General features: G+C 45.9%; 1 protein-coding gene across 1 annotated transcript in view; it reads right to left on the bottom strand.

The window, feature by feature from the left end:
* Window positions 1-4,661: 4,661 nt before the first annotated feature.
* Window positions 4,662-26,933, bottom strand: part of tlcd1 (TLC domain containing 1) — a 73,314-nt gene continuing 51,042 nt past the window's right edge. Inside the window, exon 4 of the mRNA XM_038814381.1 lies at window positions 4,662-8,738. Coding sequence (XP_038670309.1) covers window positions 8,346-8,738 — 393 coding nt within the window. The 3' untranslated portion in view covers window positions 4,662-8,345. The remainder of the gene's footprint in view (window positions 8,739-26,933) is intronic.

Raw genomic sequence — 26,933 nt, 5'->3', positions numbered from 1 at the left:
CCTCCGGTCTTCCCCACGCAGCGCCCCCCGCTGCTCGGGATGAGGAAGGTGCCGCCTCACCCGGCGCCAAAGTGGGAGGGCAGGGCGCCGTCGCGTGTCTCAGTTACGATGGCGACGATGCCTTTTTTTTAAAATTGGGAGTTATTTTTTTTAAACCCCGGATCGTCCGACGCATTCAATCGGTTCGGATTGCACGGCGTGCCGGCCGGACGGCTTTCAGACTCTTTGGATTCCTTTCGAACTTTTTAGACCCGAGGGCGGGGATGAAGTGATGTTGGTCGGGCGAGGTCAGGAGTGGGAGGCCATTTCGCAGTCGGGCTGAATGGCCTGTTACTGGGGTGGAAACTATAACAAAAAAAGGGTCCTGCCTGATTCTGGAGCTGAGCCGCCTTGTTCCCTAACGTAGAAGCTTCATGTTGTCACAAACCCTTCATTAATTATTTTATCTCATTATGGAAAGGGAAATAATACAAACGTATGGGATTTCCCCTTTATTTGTGTAGAAATTGTAGGCTATTGTGAAGGTGTGCAGACGCATAGGCAGATACTTCAAATTGGCATTTTTTGTGTCACTTAAAACACACGTTGCTACCGCCGCCCTGCTCATGCTGTCACTTAACCCCATGATGCAGGTTCACAGAGGCACTCTTCCCCATTGATCCATGCTGAGAAACATTTCTCCTTCTCACTTCATGCATATGTGCTTCTTCAACCTCATCTCCACCTTCTGGTCTCCCCTGAAGAACCCATTTAACTCCTTCGCCAGTCACACCACCTAGCCCCTCCGACCAAATTGGAGGAGAGCTCTCTCCCACACATTCATGCTGACACCATGTACCTTCCCAGTTAATAATCTTCCCAGCACCATGTACCTTTCCAGTTCACACCATTCCCCTGGTGTAAAGAGCTACCTTTTGCAGATATTCTTCGATCCAGTTACACTGTTCTCTGACTTGAAGCTGCTGCTTTGCTGGTTGGGAATTCATAACTAACGGGAATGGCTACAATTGATGTCTTTAAAAATGTTGGCATTTTTAACTTCCATCTTTTTCTACTTTTGCAAATGGAGTTTGGGAAAGACAATATATGGAATTGTATCAAGAATTGAGATGCAAGGCAGAGCATTATAACAAGATTTTACTTCATTAATTTATCAGGCCAGCATGTATTTCTGTTAGCCTGTTAAAATGAATAAAATATAGACAGCATAATATATCTATATCATCCAAAATAATTTCATTAGTTACCGTGTACTGTAGTAAGTCCCAATATAAGAGGTTGGTGGTTATTTTCCAAATTTCTTTGGACTCTAGAATGGTTCTTGCAGATTGGAGGGTAGCGAATATAAGCTCACTATTCAAAAAGGGTGGTAGAGAGAAAACAGGGGACTATAGACCAGTGAGCTTAACGTCGGTAATAGGGAAGTTGCTGGAGTCGATTATCAACGATTTCATAGCGCAGCAATTGGAAAGCAGTGGTGTAATCAGACAAAGTCTGCATGGATTTACGAAAGTAAACTCATGCTTGACAAACCTATTAGAATTCTTTGAAGATGTAACTAGTAGAGTTGATCAGGGAGAACCGGTGGATGTGGTTCATTTAGACTTTCAGAATGTTTTTGACAAGGTCTCACATAGATTAATATGTAAAGTTAAAATGTTAAAATGTAAAGTTACAGGTAGTGTCTTGAGATGGATAGAAAGCTAGTTAGCAGACAGGAAGCAAAAGGTTGGGATAAATGGCTCTTTTTCTGATTGGCAGGCAGTGACTAGTGGGATACTGCAGGAATCTGTCCTTGGACCCCAACTGTTCAAATTATATATTGATGATTTGGACAAAGGAACTAAATATGTTGGGCTGGATTCTCCGCACTCCGATGCTGAAATCGCGGCCGGCGCAGGGGGTGGGGTGGGGGTGGAAAGAATCCATTTCCCCGCACGGAATCGGGACCAGCGCCGGTTCCTCGATTCTGCGGGCCCCAAAAAAGCGAGTACTCGTACCGCCCAGTACCTACCTGGGGCCATTACTGGATGGCCGCTAATCTCTGCCCCCGTCCAGCCGAAGTCTCGACGTTGTGGATCTAATATGGTCCTGCCGGTCGGGATACTAGCATGGCAGCTGCGGACGCGGTCCTGGTCGGGGGTGGGCCGATCAGAGGGCGGGGGGGGGGGGGGGGATCTATTTTCAGTGTCCAGCTCCGCGGTCCGAGTCCGCCATGGAAGTGCGGGGGCCCGTATCTGCAGCAAAAGCTGTTAGATTTACGCCGGGTCCTTGCTAGCCCCCTGCAGGGCTAGGAATATGTGGCCCTTTCAGGCCAGTTTTTCTGCCTTGAAAGTCCACAGTTTGGATGCTGGCATGGGGACATAGTCCCAATCACAGATTATCCAGCCCATTATCTCCAAACTTGCTGATGTTACAAAGTTCAGTGGAAGGGTGGGCTGTGAGGAGGATGCAGAGACACTTCAGCAGGATTTGGAAAGGTTGAGTGAATAGGCAGATGCATGGCAGATGCAGTATAATGTGGATAAATGTGAGGTTATCCGCTTCGGTAGCAAATGTAGGAAGGCAGATTATTATTTGAATGGTGTAAACTGAGAGAGGTGGCTACTCAACGAGACCTTGGTGTACTTGTGCATCAGTCTCTGAAAGTCACAAAGAGTCATCGGACTCGAAACGTTAGCTCTTTTCTCTCCCTACAGATGCTGCCAGACTTGCTGAGATTTTCCAGCATTTTCCCTTTCGTTTCAGATTCCAGCATCCGCAGTAATTTGCTTTTATCTGAAAGTAAGTGCGCAGTTACAGCAGGCAGTAAAGAAGGCAAATGGCATATTGGCCTTCATACTGAGGGGATTTGAGTATAGGAATAAAGATGTTTTACTGCAATTGTACAGGGCATTGATGAGACCACACCTAGAGCACTGTGTGCAGTTTTGGTGTCCTTATCTGAGGAAGGATGTTCTTGCTAAGGAGTGACTGCATCAAAGTCTGATTCCTGGGATGGTGGGACTGTCGTAAGAGAGACTAAATCGGTTGGGAATATATTCATTGGAGTTTAGAAGAGTGAGAGGGGATCTCACTCTTGGGGCTTGATGGGGCGGCACGGTAGCTCAGTGGTTAGCACTGTTACTTCACAGCGCCGGGGTCCCAGGTTCGATTCCCGCTTGAGTCACTGTCTGTGCGGAGTCTGCACGTTCTCCCCATGTCTGCGTGAGTTACCTCCGGGTGCTCCGGTTTCTTCCCACAACTCCCGAAAGACATTCTTGTTAGATGAATTGGACATTCTGAATTCTCCCTCTGTGTACCTGAACAGGCGCCGGAATGTGGCGACTAGGGGATTTAACAGTAACTTCATTGCAATCATATGTAAGCCTACTTGTGACAATAATAAAGATTATTATTATCTCACTGAAATTTACAAAATTATAACAGGATTAAACAGGGTAAATTCAGAAAGAATGTTCCCGATGGTGGGGGAGTTCAGAACTAGGGATCATAGTTTGAGGATAAGGGGTAAGCCTTTTAGGACTGAGGTGAGGAGAAATTTCTTCACCCAGAGAGTGGTGAATCTGTGGAATTTGCTATCACAGAAAGTAGTTGAGGCCAAAACATTGTGTAATTTCAAGAAGAAATTCGATATAGCTCTTGGGGCTAATGGGATCAAGGGATATGGGGGAAAGGCAGAATCAGGGTATTGAACGTGATGATCAGCTCTGATCATAAGGAATGGCGGAGCAGGCCCAAAGGACCGAATGGACTCCCTTGCTTTTATTTTCTATACTTCTATTTTCTATGTTTCGATGCTTCTATTTTCTGTTTCTATGCAAGTTTAGGAGTTGAAAAATGTGGTCCAAAATCATGGATTTTAATTACACTATATTCAGTTTTTATACGTGGCTCATTTTAAAATCATATGCAGAATAAAATGGTACCAAGAGCAGTGCTGTTCATCTTTAGCCTCGGAGTCAATTCCTCCAGGATAGGAGTGGAGCCCCACACAATCCTCAACTGGGAGGAAACCTTTGTGAATACATTCAATCTCTCACAGTGCCGAGGTCCCAGGTTCGATCCCGGCTCTGGGTCACTGTTCATGTGGAGTTTGCACATTCTCCCCGTGTTTGTGTGGGTTTCACCCCCACAACCCAAAGATGTACAGGGTAGGCGGATTGACCACTCTTAATTGCCCCTTAGTTGGAAAAAAATGAATTGGGTACTCTAAGTTTATTTTTAAAAAGTGAATACACTCAATATCACTGCTGGTCCCAGGCGCTAGAAAATATGTTTGACTGGAAAAAGATTCACCGGCCATCAGTCTCTATAATTGAGCTCAACTGGCAAAAACCTCTTGCTGTCCGAGAGTAACCCAAAATAAATTAATAGGACGCCATTACATCACATTTATCTCAGAGATTCTGTAGTAAAATGTAAGACATTGGACCAGGATTCTAAAATAAGGGGCCAGTGAACACTTTTTAAATAACAGTATTTCTGGTGAAAATACTAATTCTTCAGACAAAATACTAAACCGTGGGTCACATATTCTTCACACCTTCAGCATTAACAGATGATAATTCATGCCGATAAGTACTATACTTTAGATATTTACAGTCCAGAAGACTGTTCATTTTTAGGTCGGTGTCTCGTGAAAACATAACACATTGAAGTACACAGAATGTAACTTTATTTGTCAAAGATTCTGAAAAACATAGAAAACTCTACATGTTATTGTCCCATTTTTTATATGAGGGAACAAACGCTATTAGCAGCACCAACAACTTTAATGAAAAGAACATACATTTCACCAGTTCAGGCAAATTGTTAATATCCCAATATCTGCCTATCATTCCAGTTTGGATTAAAGGGATATACAATTACATTTACCCCTCCCCAGCAAACTAAATATAAAGGTAACACAGCATATTTCCCTTAGATATTTAATATTCTGTTAAGAACAGTAAGTGTAGGGCGGCACGGTGGCGGAGTGGTTAGAACTGCTGCCTCATGGTGCTGAGGACCCAGGTTCGATCCCGGCCCCAGGTCAGAGTTTGCACATTCTCCCCCTCTCTACATGGGTCTCACCCCCACAATCCAAAGATGTGTAGGGTAGGTGAATTGGCCACGCTAAATTGCCCCTTAATTGGAAAAAAAACTTTTTTTAAAATGTTTTTAACAAGAACAGTAAGTGTCACTCATAGAGTAACTCACCTCATTCATAACTGGTTTTATAATATTCTGGTCTAGTGCTTTCTTTTATTTTGGAACAGAATGAGCTTAGTGTAGTGAATGCCGAGTTATCAGCAGGTCGGTTCGCTCAGTTGGCTGGATGGCCAGTTTGTGATGTGGAGCGACACCAAAAGCGCAGGTTCAAATCCTGTATCGACTGAGGTTATCCCTGAAGGCCCCACCTTCTCAACCTTGGCTCTCACCTGAGTTGTGGTGACCCTCGGGTTAAATCACCGCCAGTCAGCTCCCTCTCTCAAAAGGAGAGAACAACCTATGGCTATGGCGGCTTTTGTTTTATAAGCAGGAGTTGTCTGTTAATGAAGAAATCACAAGCAACAACAGCTAGGTTGCTCTCAGTGTTGGAAATATTGATCACTAGCCTTGTCAATCTAACCTTTAACGGGTGCAATGAGTTGCCTCAATACTTCATAACAAGTCAATCAGCACAATATACCACTATAAAAGGGATCTGAATTTGTTCATTAATAACCATGGGTTATTGTCGCCTGTTGGCTAAACTATAGGAGGCAAGCCTCATTCCTCATTTGGGGGAGCTCAGAGCTGCAGCTGGACATTTCTATTAAGTATTATTAGTAAAATAAAATTAAAGAGCGATCAGGAATGCTTCATCTAATTCTCCAAAATTAGAGAGAATATGACATATAAAAATAGTGATACAGTTCTCATAATTAAGCATAGTTCACTCTTTGACATTTGGGGATCCTATGCTACAGGGACAGACGCTAGAAGGCCTTGTATTTGGTACCAATAAAAGTTTGAGGAATACTTGGGACTGGGAGTAATCCACAAAAGCTCGGAAATGCATTAAAAAAAGATCTGCCAGAGCTGTTCGAACAAGACAAAGCTCCCAGCTTACCACTTTTCTGGGTTCATCAAATAATGCAGGAAATCATAAAATAGTTAATGCCGATTCCTTTCCTTATATATTACTTTAATCATCTGACATTCATTTGTGACCACAGTCTTTAGGAATGTTTGGCTCACGCGTCGAGGTCCCAGGTTCGATCCCGACTCTGGGTCACTGTCCGTGTGGAGTTTGCACATTCTCCTCGTGTTTGCGTGGGTTTCGCTCACACAGCCAAAAAATGTGCAAGCTAGGTGGATTGGCCACACTAAATTGCCCTTTAATTGGAAAAAATGAATTGGGTACTCTAAATTTTTTTTTTAAAAAGGAATGTTTGGCTTCCAAAATAGAATTTCCTGTTTAGCAAGTCTTGGAGCAACAAAAGAAGGTAGGTGAAATGCAGTTCCTCAAAAATGTAGAATAAATATACTGGAAGAATTTTAAAAATGCAGAATATAAAATTATTTCCATCTGTTTTACTTCTTCCAGTTAGGGTTCCATCAAAATAGTTCAGTAGAATTTTATTTCTGCTATGATATTGCACTTTATTTAATCGGTGGTGCTGGTAATGTTAACATATTATAAATACTACCTCCTCAATCTGCTTACAAGGCCATAGAAACTACCTTTAAAGACTTGAGGGGGGTTACACATTACTGTATTGATTTTGAGCAGATAGTGGATTGCAACCTTTTGACATACAAGGTATGCTGTAACTATACACAAGTATCCTACTGTTCTCCCCTGCAATTGCTCTTTATATCTTAAATAAAATGCAGATAGATAAATTCGTTTTGCACCCATTGTAAAGGTAAGTGTTAATTTTACAAATGCAGGTAAACACTGAAAATGCTTGGGATGCAAACATAATGCAATGAAGTCATCTTGTATTTATTAATTAAATATTAATTGTTTTGGTATTATATAATGTGAACATGTCACAAATCTAGATATCCTGCCCAAGTAGCTAGAAATTATAGAAAGTGAGATTTTATGGAGGAAATACATTAGGAATATTGCCTAACAGCAATAGAGTAAGGCAAAAAATCTCTCAGGGAACTTCTCTGTCAACTCATGCCTGCCATTTTTATGTTTTCTGTCAGAGGACCTTTTAAGTCTATAAAATGGACAGGGCTAATTATTATTACCCTAACATAGATACAAATACATCATGTAATGGATTTCCGAGCATTTGCAGCGTTAGCATTCCCAGGAAAAAGGGTCTGTTTGTCCCTGCGTCTAATGTTGCTATGGATGGCAGAGGCACTATTTATTGTTAAGGGGCTGGAAGGCCCTGTGCAATCAATGGCAGCTCAATGGGTTTCACAGGCAAAAGTGCTTTTGATAAAAAAAGTTTGCAGATTATTTTAAAATTTTCTTAAGCTAGCACAGAGAAGGCTGACACTATACTGTGGTTGGCTTCCATAACCACTGGCACCAGCTTCCCATATCTGCTCCAGGCAGACTCCTCGACTGCGGCCTTCCAAAGCTACGCAGAGTAGCCAGACTCTAAAAAAAATCAGTGGAGGGTCAAGAGGCACGTGGATTTGTGGGAACTCCTACCTCACCAAATGCATGCATGCATGCCAGGACTCCACAGTTACAGACTTCACAGCGTTGGCAAATTATTTACCACAGCAGAACCCGAATTTGCCCTACCTCTGGACACCCAACACAACTGAACTTTAAGCAGGGATTACTGGATAGTGTAAGTAAACTCAAGTTTTTTTTCAGCTCCCTAATGCAGGAGCACTGAAAATAACTCTAGATCCCCAACACTGTCACAGCAGAGTTCATTCAGCTAACTCAGAACAGGCTAGGTATGAAACATGAACCTTCTTGTTTGATTTGCTCATCCAATTACCGTATAATTTTGCTTAGCTTTTGGGGAGCTCAGCAGGCCTCCTTAACTATTATTACACTTTCATCTTTTATTTCATCTGTTACTATAAATTATAAGGAAAACGTACACTGTTTTTATCCCTACAATTACAAAACATTTTTTTTTGTTTACAATTCTTGTCTTACCCAATCTAGCCATTTTGGGTGATAAAGAATAATACATATTGTACTGGTCGTGTTACTTTCTTTCTGAAGCAGCCATTAGACTCATCCCATTATATATATATTACATTAGAAATGCAATCTTGGACAGACAGCAGTGTTAAAATGTAAGGTATTCTGTTCCAAGTATTAAGTCCAGCCTTAAATTAATTCAGTGAATTGGTTTCAAACCACTGTTTTCAAATGCACAAGTCTTTTAATCATCCACAAACTTTGTGTTATTGTTCCCATTCTGTAAGTAGTGCTTCGGCTTCCTGAGGAAATCTGTACGGATAAGACGGTAGAAGTAAACTAAGATCATGACATTCATTGAGTTCAAAGACAGACTGATGTAGCCTGCATTTGGGAGAACGCTTATATTCTTCATCATGAACCAAGTGAGGTAAAACTGAGAAGACAGTCGGAAAACAATATAGGTGAAGACATTGATGTACTTGTTGTAGTGGTACAGCGGAGAGGTCTGTGCATTCGCCAGTTTTAGAAGAAGTCGGGTATGCAGGAAAATGCTGTTTACTTCAACGAACAATGCAACAACAGCACCAGCGACATAGTGATGGGTCAGCACAATATACAGGAATGTGGAAATTACCTGAGGAGAAAATACTCTGGTTAGATTGCAGCAGTTGGCTTCTCATTGTGAGCTGATTCTCTCCCATATATTTACACTAGTTTCGGCTAGGTTTACTATAATTCTTGTATGGTCTTTATGAACTCACAATAAAATCACAGGTTGTCATTATTCTTTTTTTACATACACGAAACCATTTCATATTGGGATACAAGCCTGAAATCCAGATGTACAATAGAGGAAAATGTGCACTTAACACAGTATTATTACATATTTTGATAGATTTAAACAAATATTGTTTTTGAAATGTTCCTTCCAAAACCTCAAAGTACCACCTGAGGAACAAGATTTTCAGGCATATCCAGAGGCTGGAACACAGGCAGAGAGGGCCTGAAAATGCCAATGTGGCCAGCATGCTAATTTCCCAATGCCAGCCATTTTAGTGGAGGCAGGTTTGGGGCTGGCAGGGCTACCCACCCCCATACAATCGATAGCCATGCTGCTCCTTTGGAGCCTTGTTAACTGCAATTAAAGGAAACCAACAAAATTGTGCAATTGTCCTTCAGTTGCCCACACCGACTGGGACCGATTTAGCTGTGTGAAGGGTGGCACAGGGTGTCAGGCTGAAGGGGAGGGGGGGTGCAGTTCTCCTGGGAGGCCTAGAGACACTCAATGTCTGTCTGGTATGAGAGCAGCCACATGATTTCTGACTAAACAAACCATTTTATAATTTAAATTTTCAAAACGTTGGTGAGAAGACACCTTCATCTTGAAGCACCCTCTCTACTTAGCAGAGGAACAGAAAATAGTAGTAGCCCATTCAGCCCAGTGAGCCTGCTCTGCCATTCTATGTGATCATGGTTGATTCTCTATCTCTCCATACCACTTGATGTCTTAGTTGATAGAAACCTGTCTCTTAAATACATTCAATGACCTTGGTCTCTAAGGCCTTAAGTGGTGGAGAATACATTACAAACTGGTGCTCCTCTCAAGCTGAAAGACGTCTGATTGACTTTCGAGCTTCAAGAGCACCTCCACCATCCTTGACTGCACAGCCAAGGAATCACAGCAGCATAGTGGTTAGCACAATTGCTTCACAGCTCCAGGGTCCCAGGTTTGATTCCTGGCTTGGGTCACTGCGGAGTCTGGACATTCTCCCCGTGTGTGCGTGGGTTTCCTCCAGGTGCTCCGGTTTCCTCCCACAGTCCAAAATGTGCAGGTTAGGTGGATTGGTCATGCTAAATTGCCCTTAGTGTCCAAAATTGCCCTTAGTGTTGGGTGGGGTGGAGGTGTGGGCTTGGGAAGGGTGCTCTTTCCAAGAGCCGGTGCAGAATCGATGGGCCGAATGGCCTCCTTCTGCACTGTAAATTGTATGACTGGACAGGGAACCTGTCTTCCTGGTAATTAAGTGGGTGCCTCCATAACAATCCCAACGTCACTGTTTCCCCACCTTGGGGGTGGATTCAGAACCCGGAAACAGACCCGACACCTGTCGGCATGGACAAGATGGGCCAACGGTCCCCTTCTGTGCAGTACCATTCCTATGGTTCTGTTTCCTGTCCCCTTGGGAAAAATCCAGCCTCGGGTTTATTCTGGTGTTGCATAATTCAGTAGTTTCTACTCTTCTTAATTTAAAGTTATATAATTCAAATCATCCGATTAATTAAATCTTTAGCACTGCTTTGCTACTTTGCTGTGTTATTTTCATTTAAGCAGAATGATGAATAATTTATAAATGTCAGCACCAAAAATGAGTCAACAGGAGAGGATGGTCTCTGGAAGTAAACCAAATTTGAAAAACCACTACACATATAAAAATATTAAATGCACTTAGTTCTTTACACAGTTGAAGTGGACACAAAACATTTCACACACCCACCATAATGCTTTACTAAAATGTAATTTGCAGTAATTAGGTGCGAGTTGAAATAATTCACTGGAGACTGGAAGTCAAAGTTATTTTCACAGGTAAGGATAAATCTCACAACTGTCTACCCCTGAGAGATTAATAAATGCAAAATCTTGCGGTGGGGGGGGGGGGGGGGGGGGGGGGGAAGAGTGCGCCTTTCCCTGTCTGCGTTCATACTGGGTGAGACTCCATTCATCTAATTTATCATTACTGTGTTGGAAATTAATCTGAGATGTCAGGTATATTTTGTATGTAGCAACATGTGCAAAAATTCAAACACTTCAATTCTTTCAGCATAATAGTCTTCAGAGGTTCTTGCAAGACAGTTTACCTAGTTTATTTATAAAACTGGGTTGAATGGCATGATGTCATTGTGTAATCAGTTTGTGGATTACATCTGGTGCTCCTAATTTTATTTTCAATGTTGTTTTGATCGCATTAAGTTTGATCTGGCATATAGTTCCCAGGTTTGATCTCAGATCGGCAATGAGGTCGCCGATCTCAGCTAGAACAGCAGGGGTGCTACTATTGAAAAAGGAGTAGCGATTACAGCAGTGGTCAGAAATATTCAGTGTTCGGCCAGTGCTCAGGCGCAGGAAACTTTAACTCATTCATAATTTGTTGTCAGGCAGGAACAAGTCGACTTGCCCGTGACACATCCTATGATTGAACCACCTACCAACTGGCCCCGCAAATGAAAAGAGGCAAGCATCTGGTGTAGAATCCCAAAAAAAGCCAATGCCTCCAGGAGAAAACGTGAAAAAACATTGATTTTTTAAAAAACAAAATCTGACGGCAACACAGGTGTAGGCACTCTGTGCACAAAATAACATTTTTTTTCCCTCTTGGGGTATACCAAATTAGCCTGTGCTACAGTAACCCCAAGGGGATCATTATATCAGCAGCATGTGGAGAGAAGAAATTTGCTTTTCCTCTGATCTTTCAGGACCAGCAGTGCTGCAGGCTGGGACTATGGCATTTTGTGATGGGCCACTGTTCTAATCCTCACGAAGACCACAGGAGAAATCGTTGATTAATCTCCCCTTGGGCTTCATGGAATAAGAGTTCTTGTGTTGGACAGGCATAGTTCCGCCCAACAGGGGCTCACCAACTATATCGTCCCCTCGACCTGGACCGGTAGTTCCTGATAGTCCCGAGCGGACATATGTTCTGAACGTCACAGCTGCAGGCTTTATTTAAGAATAAACATAGAACAGTACAGCACAGAACAGGCCCTTCGGCCCTCGATGTTGTGCCGAGCTCTAAACCTGCCTTGCCTTTTTGACTGCGCCTCCTGGAATTATTACATTGGCGACGAGGATCAGGAGTGGAATTTTGAGCAGCTTTTTTTAAACTTTAGAAATAATAAAAATAAATAAATAATCTTTATTGTCACAAGTAGGTTTACATTAAAACTGCAATGAAGTCACTGTGAAAAGTCCCTAGTCGCCACATTCCGACACCTGTTCGGGTACTCTGAGGGAGAATTCAGAATTCTCAGCTGGTACGGGAATTGAACCCGCACCTCTGACCTTGTTCTGCATCACAAACCAGCTGTCTAGCCCACTGAGACAACTCCACTGAGGAAAAACAAACCCGGAAATGCCTTTCTTCATAAGACTTGAGCAGTATGCACTTTTTCTTTGTGCGAACAACATTGAAGGGGATTAGAGACAGAAGGTCATCCTCTTCACAGCATGGGGGCCCCAATGTCATCAAAAGCTATCCAGTGGTGCCTGACACAAAAACGCTTGATAAGCTTGTGAACCTGGTGAGAAACCATTACTAGTTTTAACACAACTGGGAGGATCCCGAGGGGAACCAGTTACGGAATTTCTTGCACGATTGCAAGCTGGCAGAGTACTATAAATTTGGTCTGTTCATGACCGAGATGCCATGCGATACACTAGTGTGTGCAATTAACAACTTTACAGCACAGAAAGAATTACTGATGGAGCCCAATCTAGAACTCAAAACAGCTATATTGTCTCTAGAGAATGCCGAGAAGGGGCTCGAGAACTTCAAGAGATGACGAATAGCAGTGTCCTCTGTTTGGGAGTAGGGTCCTCGCATAGAGAAGCCAGCATTTCTGGTGAAAGCACCCATATGCCTTGCCCACCATCAGCCCAACATTCCATAAGAACATCCTAGCATTTTAAAAGACAGCCGGATAACCCAAGAGGTACATAGGTGCCTGGAGGATCACAAAAGTCAGCCACATCGCTGTTGTATGTGCTGTCGAAGGGCACGACCCAGGCACGACTACCAGGCTCAGGCTGGAAGCCAAAGCTGCCTCAGGCCCATGCACTGCATGGCTTCAGGGGACTGCATTAGAACATAGAGTGCAGAAGGAGGCCATTCGCTCCATCGAGTCTGCACCGATCCATTTAAGTCCCTCACTTCCACCCTATCCCCATAACCCAATAACACCTAATCTTTTTCGGTCACTAAGGGCAATTTATCATGGCCAATCCCGTAACCTGCAAGTCGTTGGACTGTGGGAGGAAACCGGGGCACCCGGAGGAAACCCATGAAGACACGGGGAGAACGTGCAAACTCCGCACAGACAGTGACCCACCGGGGAATCGAACCTGGGACCCTGCCGCTGTGAAGCCACAGTGCTAGCCACGTGTGCTACCGTGCGCATTGTCACGACTAAGGTCACCCTGATAAGGATAAGGCTGATTGTCAATGGTTATTCCTTAGAGATGGAGGTGATGCTCCATCTCTGGTTTTTGAATGGGTATTCTGCCCTTAAACCTTAGGGACCACCAGGGCCAGACTAGCCACGTACACAGGAAAACCTTTGAAGATCATGGGGACAACCATGACCTCAGTAACCTATGGACAGCAGTCGGCCCAAGTCCCATTCATAGTCGTGCGAGGATCAGGACCTAGTATCAAGGGCAGGGATTAGCTTCAGAAGATCCAATTGCACTGGCTGTAAATATTTTAATTCGAGATTGTACGAGGTTATTAGCAAATACCCCAAAGTATTCCAAGGGGACCTCAGTAAAATAAAAGGAACAAGGGCCGGATTTATGTGGATCCTGATGTCTTACCAAAATATTTCGGGGCACGGCCAGTCCCATATTGATTGCTTGCAAAGTTAGAGACAACAATCGAGTGGTTGGAAAGCCTCACGATAATATAACCAGTGCAGTTCGCAGAGTGGGCTGTGCCAGTGGTCCTGGTCCTCAAACCCAACAAGTCAGCCCGCCTTTGCCGTGTTTATGAACGTAGTCAGCAAAACCTCACAACTGACTCGGTACCCCATGCCACGCATAGAAGATTTGTACTCCAAATTGGCAGGTGGTCAAACCTTCACAAAACTGGATATGAGTCATGCCTACCTCCAGCTTGAACTAAGTTCAACATCTATAAAGTACCTCACAATTAACACCCATACCACCTGCTCTTCGGAGTCTCGTTGTCATGTGCCATCTTCCAGTGTGTCATGGAAAATATTCTCCAAGGGCTGGCTAGGGTGGTAGTATATGTTGATGACATATTAATAATAACCTTTATTAGTGTCACAAGTTGGCTTACATTAACACTGCAACAAAGTTACTGTGAAACTCCCCTAGTCTCCACACTACAGCGCCTCTTCCTGATCCCTGAGGATACAGTCAATCGCATTAGCAAATTGCATAATAGCCTGAAAGTATGTTTGCCTTCAAGCTTGACAGGCCCCAGGAGGAGCAGTTTTGAATTCGTACGCGCACCCCCCCCCCCCAGTTAAATGTTATGCAAATGTGTGAGGATCTGAATAAGCCAAAGGTAAATAAGTAATAAATATAACACTTACATTTTTACAGCAGTCTATCATGCTGAAGTATCTCAAAGACTTAGCACAAGCAACTAGTTTTGAGGCGTAGGGACTGTCATGAGAAAATGGAACAAGGCGAACTGCAGCACAATTTCTGGATGGGTTATTGCGTACAAAACAGGTGACCTTCCATAAGGACTCTCAGCACGGTAGATAGTGAGCAAACATCAAACGGGGAGAGAAGTGAAAGGATGTGTGGCAGGATTGGACAAATGTAAGGTTGAAAAGTAAGGTTTTATTGAAGTTTTTGAAGATGCAGGGAAATGACAAAATAATAATAATTTTTATTAGTGTCACATGTAGGCTTACATTAACACTGCAATGAAGTTACTGTGAAAATCCCCTAACCGCCACACTACAGCGCCTCTTCGGGTACACGGGGAGAATTCAGAATGTCCAATTCACCTAACAGCGCGTCTTTCGGAACTAGGAGGAAACCGGAGCACCCGGAGGAAACCCACGCAGACATGGGGAGAACATGCAGATTCTGCAGAGACAGTGACTCTAGCCAGGAATCGAACTCGGGCTCCTGGTGCTGTGAAACAACAGTGCTACCCACTGTGCTACCGTGCCACCTATATTAATCACAGGAGTCGCTGAACAAGAATTCCTCACGAACATGGAACTTCGAGGCGATTTTCCAATGCAGGCATATGCCTCAATAGCAAAATGTGTATGCTAGGCGGGCAAAGTGATCTACCTTGGATACCGGGTAGATAAGAAAGACCTACACCCTGTGGAGGATAAAGTCAAGGCCATCAAGGAGGCACCGACCCACCCAGCAAAATACAACGGAGTTGAAATCTATTTTAGGTCAGAGAAATTCACCCCAAATGTTTCCACCTTGTTGTCAACCCTGCACATACTGGCGAGAAAACATCAATGGTGGTCATGGCAGATAGCGCAAGGTAAAGCATTCGCGAACATAAAACACAACTGCTGTCCTCTAATATCCTGACCCCAGAAAAGAGCCAATACTGACATGTCATGCCTCTCCAAATGGAATGGGTGCAGTCCACACACATTGAGGGAGCAATTGTATTGAGAAGCCATTGCATGCGCATCCAGAACCCTCGCAGACACTGAGTGGTGTTATTCACAGATTGAAATGGGTTTCCTGTTATTTCTGGTGTGAAAATATTCCCCACCAGTACATTTGGGATAGGGTACAAGCATGGTACTGCCAAGGTGCCCAGGTGAAACTGCCAGCTGGTATGGGCACTGCCAGGGTGCCAGGTTGGTACTGCCATATTGCCACTGCTGTTTGCGCTAGCTATAGAGCCTCTGGCAATGGCTCTTAGGGAGTCGGCAGAGTGGCGAGGGATTACGAGGGATTACGAGGGGACAAAGTGAGTATCGGGTGTCACGATATGCCAACGACGTACTATTGTATGTTTCAGACCCACTGGAGAGGATCATGGGCTAGTTGGGGACGTTTGGGCCATTCTTGGGATACAAGTTAAATGGAGGGAAAAGCAACATTGCAGTGTTGGGTCGGCGAGCGAATTTATGGAGGTTGCCATTTAAGATGACCAGAAACAGGTTTAGATACCTGGGGATTCAGGTAGTGAGGGAATGGGTGATGCTTCACAAATGGAATTTAACAAAACTGGTGGAGGAGGCTAGGGAGGATCTCAAGAGGTGGGACATGCTTCACTTGACTTTGGCAGGGAGGGTCCAAGTGGTGAAGATGAACATTCTGCCGAGGTTCCTGAATAGTAGAACCCTCAAGAGTATTGAAAGTCAGAGAGATCTAGGTGTACAGGTCCACAGGTCACTGAAAGGGGCAACACAGGTGGAGAAGGTAGTCAAGAAGGCATACGGCATGCTTGCCTTCATTGGCCGGGGCATTGAGTATACGAACTGGCAAGTCATTTTGCAAGCCGTATAGAACCTTAGTTAGGCCACACTTGGAATATAGTATTCAATTCTGGTCGCCACACTGCCAGAAGGATGTGGAGGCTTTAGAGAGGGTACAGAAGAGATTTACCAGGATGTTGCCTGGTTTGGAGGGCATTAGCTGTGAGGAGCAGCTGAATAAACTTGGTTTGCTCTCACTGGAACGACGGGGGTTGAGGGGCGACCTGATAGAGGTCTACAAAATTATGAGGGGCATAGACAGAGTGGATAGTCAGAGGCTTTTCCCCAGGGTAGAGGGGTCAATTACTAGGGGGCATAGGTTTAAGTACGAGGGGCAAGGTTTAGAGGAGACGTACGAGGCAAGTTTTCTTACACAGAGGGTAGTGGGTGCCTGGAACTCGCTGCTGGAGGAGGTGGTGGAAGCAGGGATGATAGTGACGTTTAAGGGATATCTTGAGAAATACATGAATAGGATGGGAATAGAGGGATACGGACCCAGGAAGTGTAGAAGACTTTAGTTTAGACGGGCAGCATGGTCGGCACAGGCTTGGAGGGCCGACGGGCCTGTTCCTGTGCTGTACTTTTCTTTGTTCATACTCCAGAAACTCCCAATCTTTATACCGAGGGCCTACTTCCAGAAACTGGACACAATTATTTCGGACTTTGTATGCAATGGGAAAGTGCCACGGGTTAAGAGGACCCTGTTGCAGAAGCAGCAGGGAGGGTTGGCTTTGCCGAATGTGCTACATTACTATTGGGCAGTGACCGTGGAGAAGGCGAGGTGATGGTGAAGCAAAGCTCCTGCTGCAGAAAGACCACCTCCGCTTTCAAGCTCCTAATTTGTGCAAAGACCTGAAATCTTTTGACCAGTGCATTGAGCCCTCACACGTTCCACATTATCACACCTCTATTCCTCTCTACTGTCCGCTATCCTGCCTTTTGGCTCCACCCCCCTCTAATTTCACCCTATACCAAGATGGCCCCCTCCTCCACTCTTGACCATGCTTCTTCTCCAACCTCGCCTCATCGCGTTCCCCACCCCACCTCCTCTTTCGGCCACCTCTCTCGGACTTCTCCACCTCCTCACTTCCATTCACCTGCATTACCTGCCAGCAAGGTAACTCCTGCCCAAAGGTTTCTCCCACTGACCCCCCCCCCCCCCACCCTGACCTTTCTGCTCTATGAAGAAGGGTCCCGCTGACCTCCCCCTCCCCTATCCAAACAAAGATTCATCTCAAAGCACAGGTCACCTTCCCCAAGGACAAACAAAAAGAAAAAAAAAACGAAGGCCCTGCCACCATTTTTAAATCCAACAGCAAGAAATAAAAGAAAAAATCCTGTACATTGGAGGAAAAGAAAAACCCCACTCCCTACCCCCACTCTACCCGTATTCCCAATTACTTCAAAGTGCCAGCACCTCAGTCTCCCAGAATTGTTCAGTCAGTTCTCACCCAGTTTATGCTCCTTGATAAAGTAATTGGCCACTTCTGGGGTCTCAAAATAGTATTCCCGGCCTTCATACATCACCCAAAGCTTGATCTGCTATTGATATAGCACAGCTTTGGCCTTGTGGAACCCCGCACGCCGTTTTGCCAGCTCAGCTCCAATCCTGGTATATTCAGACCTTGTTCCTCTCCCATTCCCAGTTGCGCTTCTCCCTGGCTCACTGCAGAATCTTCTCTTTCTCCACGGACATATTGATCCTCACGATCACCGCTCGCGGTGGCTCCCCCACTCTAGGCTGTTGCCTCAGAGACCTGGTGCATTCTGTCCACTTTAGGGGCCTTATCCAACACCCTCTCCGCCACCAGCCCCGCCAGCATCCTCGAAACGTAACTCGTGGCACTCGCACCTTGCACTCCTTCAGGCAGGCCCAGTATCCGCAGATTCTGCCTTCTCAGGGACAGCACGGTGGCACAGTGGTTAGCATTGCTGTCTAAGGCGCTGAGGACCCGGGCCCAAAACCTGGCCCTGGGTCACTGTCTGTGTGGAGTTTGCACGTTCTCCCCGTGTCTGCATGGGTTTCGCCCCCACAACCCAAAGATGTGCAGGTTAGGTGGATTGGCCACACTAAATTGCCCCTTAATTGGAAAAAATAATTGGGTACTCTAAATTTATTTTTTAAAAAGATTCTGCCTTCTCGATATATTTTCCTGTTCCTTGACCTTTGCTCTAAACGTCTTACATGGATCTCCTAAGTGCCCCACCTCTGCTACCACCCAATTGCTGTGGTCCGTCATCACCCTCTCAATCTCTCCTATCTGCGACCCATGTGCCTCCAAACATTTATCCACCCTCCCCATTAAGCCCTTCAGGGGTGCCACTGCCCCTTCGATGGCCTTCAAGTGATCCTCCTGCATCCTCCTTGCAGTCACCCAAGCTGGGAATCGAACCTGGGTCCCTGGCGCTGTGAAGCAACAGTGCTAACCACTGGGCTACCGTGCCGCCCGTTACTGGGGTCTAATATTGGTATGGTTGATGTAATGAACTCCAATTGGCTTTATTGGTTGGCCAATTGGAGTATGAGCTCCCTCAATGATAGCTCATTGAGGGGGCCCATATAATCACCTGTGTAGGCTTTGTGAGCCAGTCTTAAGTTGACTGGACTGCTAGCAGCACTGTTTGTAGCTGCTCCTGTAATATCGTTATTGTAAATGAATATTGGTGTGGTGACGGAACCCCTGCCTCCCGTGGATTACTACAGTTTGATTCCCTCATGCACCATCCTCCTCATTGTTCCTCTTGCTGTCTGCCACCAAATGTGAAGCAAATGTGTTACCAATCAGTCAGCATATGATCGTTTGAGTACAACCGCTCATTAGAAAACTACATTCTGCTGAAAAGCCAACCCAAAGACTTATGCTTCTTACAATTATGCTTCTTTTTGAGATGATGACCTGCGGTGTATTTACGCTTTTATTGCATTCATTTCTGACTTTTTAAAATTTACCCTCATTACCAAGACAACAAATTGTAGCACTACTGAAGATGACTAGTGTGCAATTTTAGCTGAGAGAGGCAGATTATATTTGCAGTGTGCATTCAAAAGCACCTGAACGAAGCCATTGCCTTTTAAATGAATTTGCCAATGAAAGCACTGTTGGGTAGCAAGGGCCTGCTGCAGTGAGGTGGTCTGACAATGGAGTAACTTGGGTTCATTAGAAGCTGAACAATAGGGATAGTGTGATGCTACCAGCAACAATTTAAAGCTATAGTACCACAGACAGTACAGTTCTGTACCACTGTCCTATTCATCTATGCAGCCTTCCTTACCCATGACATGCAGCTGGACTCCACAGGAACACAATTCATTCCATTTAAACACTGCAGGCTGTGTAGCACTTGAAGTGCACTGTTATTTATTTTCTCCATTTTTACTCGCCCTCCTTCAATGCACTCTCATTAGCAAAACTGTCAGCTGTTTAGATTTGCATTGTGCTGGTGTTTAGGACCAGTCCTTGTTAACATATATAATTATAGCTCATACTGTGGATTGATCCAAATTATTCCAAGTTTTGCAGAGAAATATGTATTAGCATCATTAATGGTTTGCAATCTGCAATTATGTTTTTCGATTCACTTTTTGACAAATGGATGTTTGTTTCTAACAGCGTCATGAAATGTATATATCCATTAAGGGAATCACCAATTCAATGATCAAGTACCATGAAGTACCCAAAGGTAAAAATGAACTTATTTGTAAACTCATTCGTCCTTAGATGTACATATTTTGGGTTCAATCACAGAAAGCTGTTATGCCCCATTGTTCTGTGAAGGTGTACATCTTGTATGGAACTGAATATACTCTACATTTTGGCTGTAGAACCAGTATGTCATTCTTAGAATCCCACAAATCCTACCACTGCTTTCCAGAACCTATACATCGTCTATTTGCCCAGTGGAGTCTGTACAAACCTCGTGGAACACTATTTACTTTACATTCACTCTCCAGAGTCTGCATCCTTGGAGGAACTTGACATATCTTCCATCTTACAGCAATGAAGCTGTTGAGTCGATACCCTCAGCTTATATGAACCAAAAGGATCCCCCTTTCATTGTCTTTGTTTCCCATTTAGGTCCCTTTGTAATTTATTTTAATAATCCACATTGACTTAATTGGAAAGAAAAATTGGGTGGCATGTAATAGGCGGCCAATTCACTATTGTGCTACTACCATTGAACAATTTCAGCCCACCTACTCTTTCAAATAATACAGAATCATGGATGGTCTGAAATATGCTACTATTTTAAGTATCCAATAGCTTTGGAAGGGTTTTTTTTTTGTTGATACACTTTTGCCCCAAGGTTTTATCTAAATCAGTAACTTAGAAATGCTTCAAGGATGGCATGGGAGCACAGTGGTTAGCACTGTTGCTTCACAGCGCCAGGGACCCGGGTTCTATTCCCAGCTTGAGTCACTGTCGGTGCGGAGTCTGCACGTTCTCCCCGTGGGTTTCTTCCGGGTGCTCCGGTTTCCTCCCACAAGTCCCGAAAGACGTGGTTAGGTAAATTGGACATTCTGAATTCTCCCTTTATGTAACTGACCAGGTGCCGGAGTGTGGCGACTAGGGGATTTTCACAGTGATTTCACTTCAGTGGTAATGTAAGCCTACCTGTGACAATAATAGATGAATTACCATCCTTGCTACTTGCTGTTCATGAGGTTGAAGAGAAGGGATTTTAATACTCCGATATCCAGTAAACTTGTCCAATATTACGAAGAAGGTTTTATTTTCAATTTATTCTTTCATGGAATGAGGCCATCATGGCAAGACCAGCATTTGTTACCAATCCCTAATTGCCCTTGAACGGAGTGGCTTGCTAGGCAATTTTAGAGGGCAGTTAAAAGTTAACCACATTGCTCTGGGTCTAGGTTCACATGTAGGCCAGACCAGGCAAGGGTGGCAGATTTCCTTCCCTAAAGGACTTTAGGAAACCAGATGGACTATTAGGACAATCACAATGGTTACCTTCTCTGAGATGAGTTTCTAGATTCCAGGTTATGAACCGAATGTAAATCCCACCAGCTGCCTTGGTGGGATTTGAACCCTTGAGTGGGATTTTCTGACCTCACCCACCACCGGGTTCATCCAGTCCTGCCTTATGTCAATGGACTTTGGCTGGGTCATTGAATCTCCTGCGGTGGGTTCTGCCACAACAGAGCGGGAAAATCCAGGCCTTTTTCTCCAGGACGTTAGCCTGGGCTTCTAGATTACTAATCCAATGACATTATACCTACACCACCATCTCACCTTTGATACCAGTGATTAAGGTCACCGACCTGTTAACTTCTTTATTGCTGCTTGCAGTATGCCACAATTTCCGTTTCCCAAAGCACAATCCCAAATGATTGCATTTTAATTACATCTAGGCTAAGCTGCAAGTAGTATGCGCACGCATTGCACAAATCAATTGTGCTTTAAAATGCCATCATACTAGACAGGCAGGTGCATAGAGTGAAATTGCTATATCATGACACCACTACAATAATTCAGCAAAATAGTCAACAAAACACGCTGATCCATCTAATGTTAATTGAAGTATGTTTCTAGCCCTTTGAATCACACATTTTATTGAATGAACTAAAGGCATGCCTCCACCAGAAATGACAACATATAATCAGAATGCAAGGACATTATTAATGTTTTAAGATATGCACCTATTTCCTAGCAAGACCCACTCTACCAGTCAATAGTTGCATTATTCCTCTTTGTAATAGGCTTATTAACTATATACTATTTCTGGTGCTCTTCAATGGCCTGCTGTAGTAACTGTAAAAGTAGCAAGGGCTTGAAAGTTTATATTTTATTGCAAAGGCCTTGAAATAATACATCGTAAATATCAGCTCAATGCTTTTGTCTAAATTCCTCTATTTGCTGGCTGAATGTAGCAACTAGCGTGCTAATTTAAACAGGTTGATGCTTCTGTTAAAATATTAGCCCACAAAGGTTCAACCAATTTCACAGATGAAGGATTTCTCCAGCTGAACTTTCACGTAGGTCTGGAAAAACACATGTCGGGCCCTTTTGAGGTTTCCAAAAATCCGAGCCCACCACCAAACCCCAGTCCTGCTGCTATATTTTGTCTCTGAGAGACCTGGGCTGGTTGGAAAGTCGGTTTCAGTTGTCGAGGAGAGCAACCAAACTCCCAACATTGTTCCATAGCCACACACCCAGTGTTCCATAGCCACACACCCAGTGTTCCATAGCCACACACCCAGTGTTCCATAGCCACACACCCAGTGTTCCATAGCCACACACCCAGTGTTCCATAGCCACACCCAGTGTTCCATAGCCACACACCCAGTGTTCCATAGCCACACACCCAGTGTTCCATAGCCACTCACCCAGTGTTCCATAGCCACTCAACCAGTATCCATTATGGGCAGACCTCTGGCTGTCTTTGAAATGGACATTTAAAAATAAACTTCTAACAATATAGTAGAGCCATCAATCAAATGCTTCATACTGAAAAAAAACTCTCATTCATTCACAAAAGCCATTCATAAAAATTAAGTTTTGTCAAGTGATCAATCACTTACTGACTTACCACAAAAGACAATTCTTAACAAGGGTTAATCAAGGGAACGAATTTGGGAGGGTTGCCCTTTCACTTGGCAACTACCCAATTTAGGTATCTAAATCTGGGGGTGCAGTAGCTCGAGATTGGGACCAGCGTCGTAAATTGAACTTCACGAGCCGCCTGGGATCCACAGTTGTGGGACGGCGTGGGTTCAATAGGTCAAGATGAACATTTTTCCACAGTTCCTATTTTTATTCCAATTCCTGCTGGTTTTTCTTCCAAAACCATTTGTTTTGGGAGTGGAGCGGTTGATCTCGTCGTTTATCTGGGCAGGTAGCAGTGCTTCAGCCAGGACGGCAGTCGGGGGGGGTTTGACTCTGCTGAATTTGATTTGATTACTATTCGGCAGCGAATGCCAAAGAAGGTGCTGGGCTGCTACAGGGTTCAGGAAGCAATTTGGGTAACGATGGAGACAGGTTCATATAAGGGGTCATATAGGGATTGCAGTCACTGGTAACAGCTCCACTTTCTCCCCAGGGAAATACTTGGGCAATCCGATGGTGGTGGCTACACTGAAGATATGGAGATATTTTCGGCAAGCTAGGGGCAGTGTCGAAGCAGACGGTGATCTGTGCGAATCACGGGCGCGATTCTCCGCTCCCCACACCGGGTGGGAGAATCGCGGGAGGGCCGTGGCGAATCACGACACGCTGCCCTGGCACCCCCTGCGATTCTCCCACCCCCCCCCCCCCCCCAAAAGGGCGTGTCGCGGAATCGGCGCTCGCCGTTTTTCACGGCGAGCGATGATTCTCCGTCCCGGATCGGCCGAGCGGCTTGATGTTCCCGACCTGTTCACGCCGGCAGCAACCACACCTGGTCGCTGCCGGCGTGAACATAGCGCGAAAGGTAAGTTTGGGGCCTGTGGGGGGCGGAGAGGGGAGGGAGCACCAGGGCCGTGCTCGGGAGGGGATTGGCCTGCGATCGGTGCCATCGATCGTCGGGCCGGCGTCTCCAAGAGACGCACTCTTTCCCCTCCGCCGCCCCGCAAGATCAAGCCGCCACGTCTTGTGGTGCAGCGGAGGGGAAGACAGCAACCGCGCATGCGCGGGTTGGAGCCGGTCAACCTGCGCATGCGCGACTAAGGTCACTTAGGTGCCGCCGTCGCGTCATTCTCGGCGTGCCGCTTTAACGCAAGCGTCAAGGCCCGGCGGCCGAGTTTCTCACAACGCCGCTCCTAGCCCCCTGGGGGGGGGGGGGGGGGGGGGGGGGTGAATAGGGTGCGAGGAGCGGCCTCCGACGCCGTCGTGAAACTCAGCCGAGTTTACGACGGCCTTCCTGATGCCGTGCGGGAGCGGAGAATCGCACCCCACATGTTTGAACCGGCTAGATTAGATGCTAGGTTCCAGAGTTGGGATAACAGGGAGGTGGTAGGAATGAGTGATTTGTTTCTGGAGGGGCGGTTCACGAGTTTGGAGGAGTTGACAGAGAAGTTTGGGATCCCACAGTCAGAAACTTTCCGGTATAAGCAGATGCGGGATTTTGCAAGGAAGGTCTATCCAACGTTTCCAGTAATGCCGCCCTCCTCCCTGTTAGAAAGGGGGGGGTATCTCGCGAATCTATGGACGCCATTCTCCGGAAAGATTTCTAAGTGTGGTAGCGAGCGGGAATTGCCGTGAGCTTTCTGGTGCTTGGCCCAGCGATGCCGGCAACACAATGCAATGTTAATTGGTTCACTTAACAAGGCCTCACATGCTTCTCGCCGCAAATGAAGGCTTGCCAGCTGATTCGCCGGGACTGCACACGCTAGCCCCCAGCTAACAAGGTCGAGCAGCACTTTAGCTGCACTTGTTCAGTCAACCCCAGCTCACAATAATGGCGCCGAGGAGACCAGCCCCAAGATTCGAGGATGGAGATCTGGACTCACACTGCTAGACACCGTGGAGGGATGCCCTGTTCCCCTGAGGGTCCCGGAGAGTCAGTCACAAGGCAGCCACAGTGCTGTCTGGGATGAGGTGGCAGCGGCGGTGAGATCGGGGAGTGTGGCCAGGAGCACTGGCCTCCAGTGCTGTAAGAAGTTCAACGACCTATACCAGGCAGCACGAGTGAGTAGACACCAACGCCCCCCACCCCGCCAAGAGAGCATCCACCCCCCAACTCCCTATGCGACCCCCAACCCTCCCTCCAACCCCCCAACCCTCCCTTTACACATCCCCTCCCACCACTGTGAACCAGGCATGTGGCAAACAATGTGTCCCCTCAGGAAAAGTTCTCACATAATCATTGGGAGAGGATCCAGACTGACGAAGGGACGCCGGACTTAAGAATCCTCACCTCCTTCGAAAAGCATGCCCTGGAGTTGACTGGGGTGGCCGAGGACCGATCGGTCACCCACGCGAAGACTGGTGGGTGATGCAGAGGTGAGGAATGCCGTGCTCCACCCAGAGAACCTGTCATAAGCGAGTTGTTATTGCCTTATTGACTGACCCATCCCTCCCACTGAGCACAGGTCCTCCAGCCGACGGTGCAGTCCATCCCGGATGGCATCCTCTCCCGACTCCGAGGGGAACACCTCGGAGGAGAGCTCCAAAGTTGCAACCGTTATAGTTGCGACACAGCTGTCATCCCCACCCTCCACCAGCCCAGATACACACACCTCGGTGGGACATGTTTGTGGATGGGCTTCTGGGGCACAATCTGGTCAGCAGCACGCTGCTGATGATGTACATCAGGTGGAGGCAGGAACCCCCAGGCGAGACAGCAGTCAGAGAGCTGCTGGATCCCAGGACCCAGCTGGGTCCCAGCCTGATGCTGAGCCTGTGGTACAGAGGTACTCGGAGTCGACTGAGATGATAGGGTGTAGCCGGGACATTCAGCGGGAGATGTCAGCGTCACTCCAGCAGATAGGTGCTTGGCGGAGTCCCAGAGGCTACGGGTGCAGGAGATGGTGTGGACAATGCGTGGCACCGAGACCAACACCGCTAGGATGGCGACCACAGTGGAAAGCCTGATGCACCATTAGTGAAGGTGTCCAAGGTGTCGCGCAGTCTGTGACGGTCACGGCTAAGGGTCTCGGCAGAATGTCTGACTTGCTGGTTGACGTCACCCAATACCAGGCTGACCTTGGTGAGGTTCTGCAGGACGTGTCCTGCACTCAGATAGGAATGGCTGAGACGTTGTGGAGCTTGTCCCAGCCACAAGTGGGCATGGCAGAGGTGCTGCAGAGCATGTACCAGTAACTGAGGAGCATCGCTGAGGGCGTCAACACGATGGTATGGACCATGGAGATCAACACTTTTGTGTATGATCCTGTTAGGGTGGAGAGCAACCTCCACCCTCTGCCCTGGCGTGGTGGTGGGGGGACCTGCTGGAATTCTTAACGCTTGAAAAGGTCCAATTTGAACTGAGGGGGCGGATGGAGGGGTTCTACAATTCATGGGCGTTTTCATTATGCACTTTCGAGAATTGGATCACATCGAACATTAGGGGTGTTGGGGCTGGGAGGGTTGTGGGATAGGGGGCTGTATGTGTTAATGACAATGGGTGATTCCTGATTCCTTTTTGTCATTTGTATATGTTAACATGCGGGCTAATGTTTGGGGGTTTGGTAGGAGGGTGGGATCGTTGTTATTAATATGGGGATTGACATTACATTTGTTACTGATTATTGTTTATTGTTGGGTGTAAATTTGGGAGAAAATGTGAAAAAGGAGAATAATTTTTTTTTTTTTAAACCTTTGTGCACGACCATTATGATGCCTCTGTCACTTTCTTCCACAATGCGGTCTGACCTCTGAACCCTTGGCCCATCTCTCCAGGCAGCCCCTCTCCCTGTGGCACCCACCCATCCTCCGGCTGTGGACATGTCCCGGGGAGCTGTGTCTCACCTCCTGGGTGTTCGGATATTGATTGTTGCGTGTGTGGTGTTACCTCCCACAGTGTTCAGGCATCAAGGTGTGACTGGGATTCTAGGCAAGACTTCCACATGCTGCATGGCCTGCCCACCCTCGACAATCCACTTGGTAGATGTGTGAAATGCTCACTGAACCACGATTGCTAATTCCCTATCAGCGATAGCCTTCAGCCGCATGGCCAGAAG

The sequence above is a fragment of the Scyliorhinus canicula genome, chromosome 12 (genome assembly GCF_902713615.1).
Source record: "Scyliorhinus canicula chromosome 12, sScyCan1.1, whole genome shotgun sequence".
NCBI lineage: Eukaryota > Metazoa > Chordata > Chondrichthyes > Carcharhiniformes > Scyliorhinidae > Scyliorhinus > Scyliorhinus canicula.
Note: the sequence above shows the minus strand (reverse complement) of the source record. Positions and strands in the feature narration are given on the sequence as shown.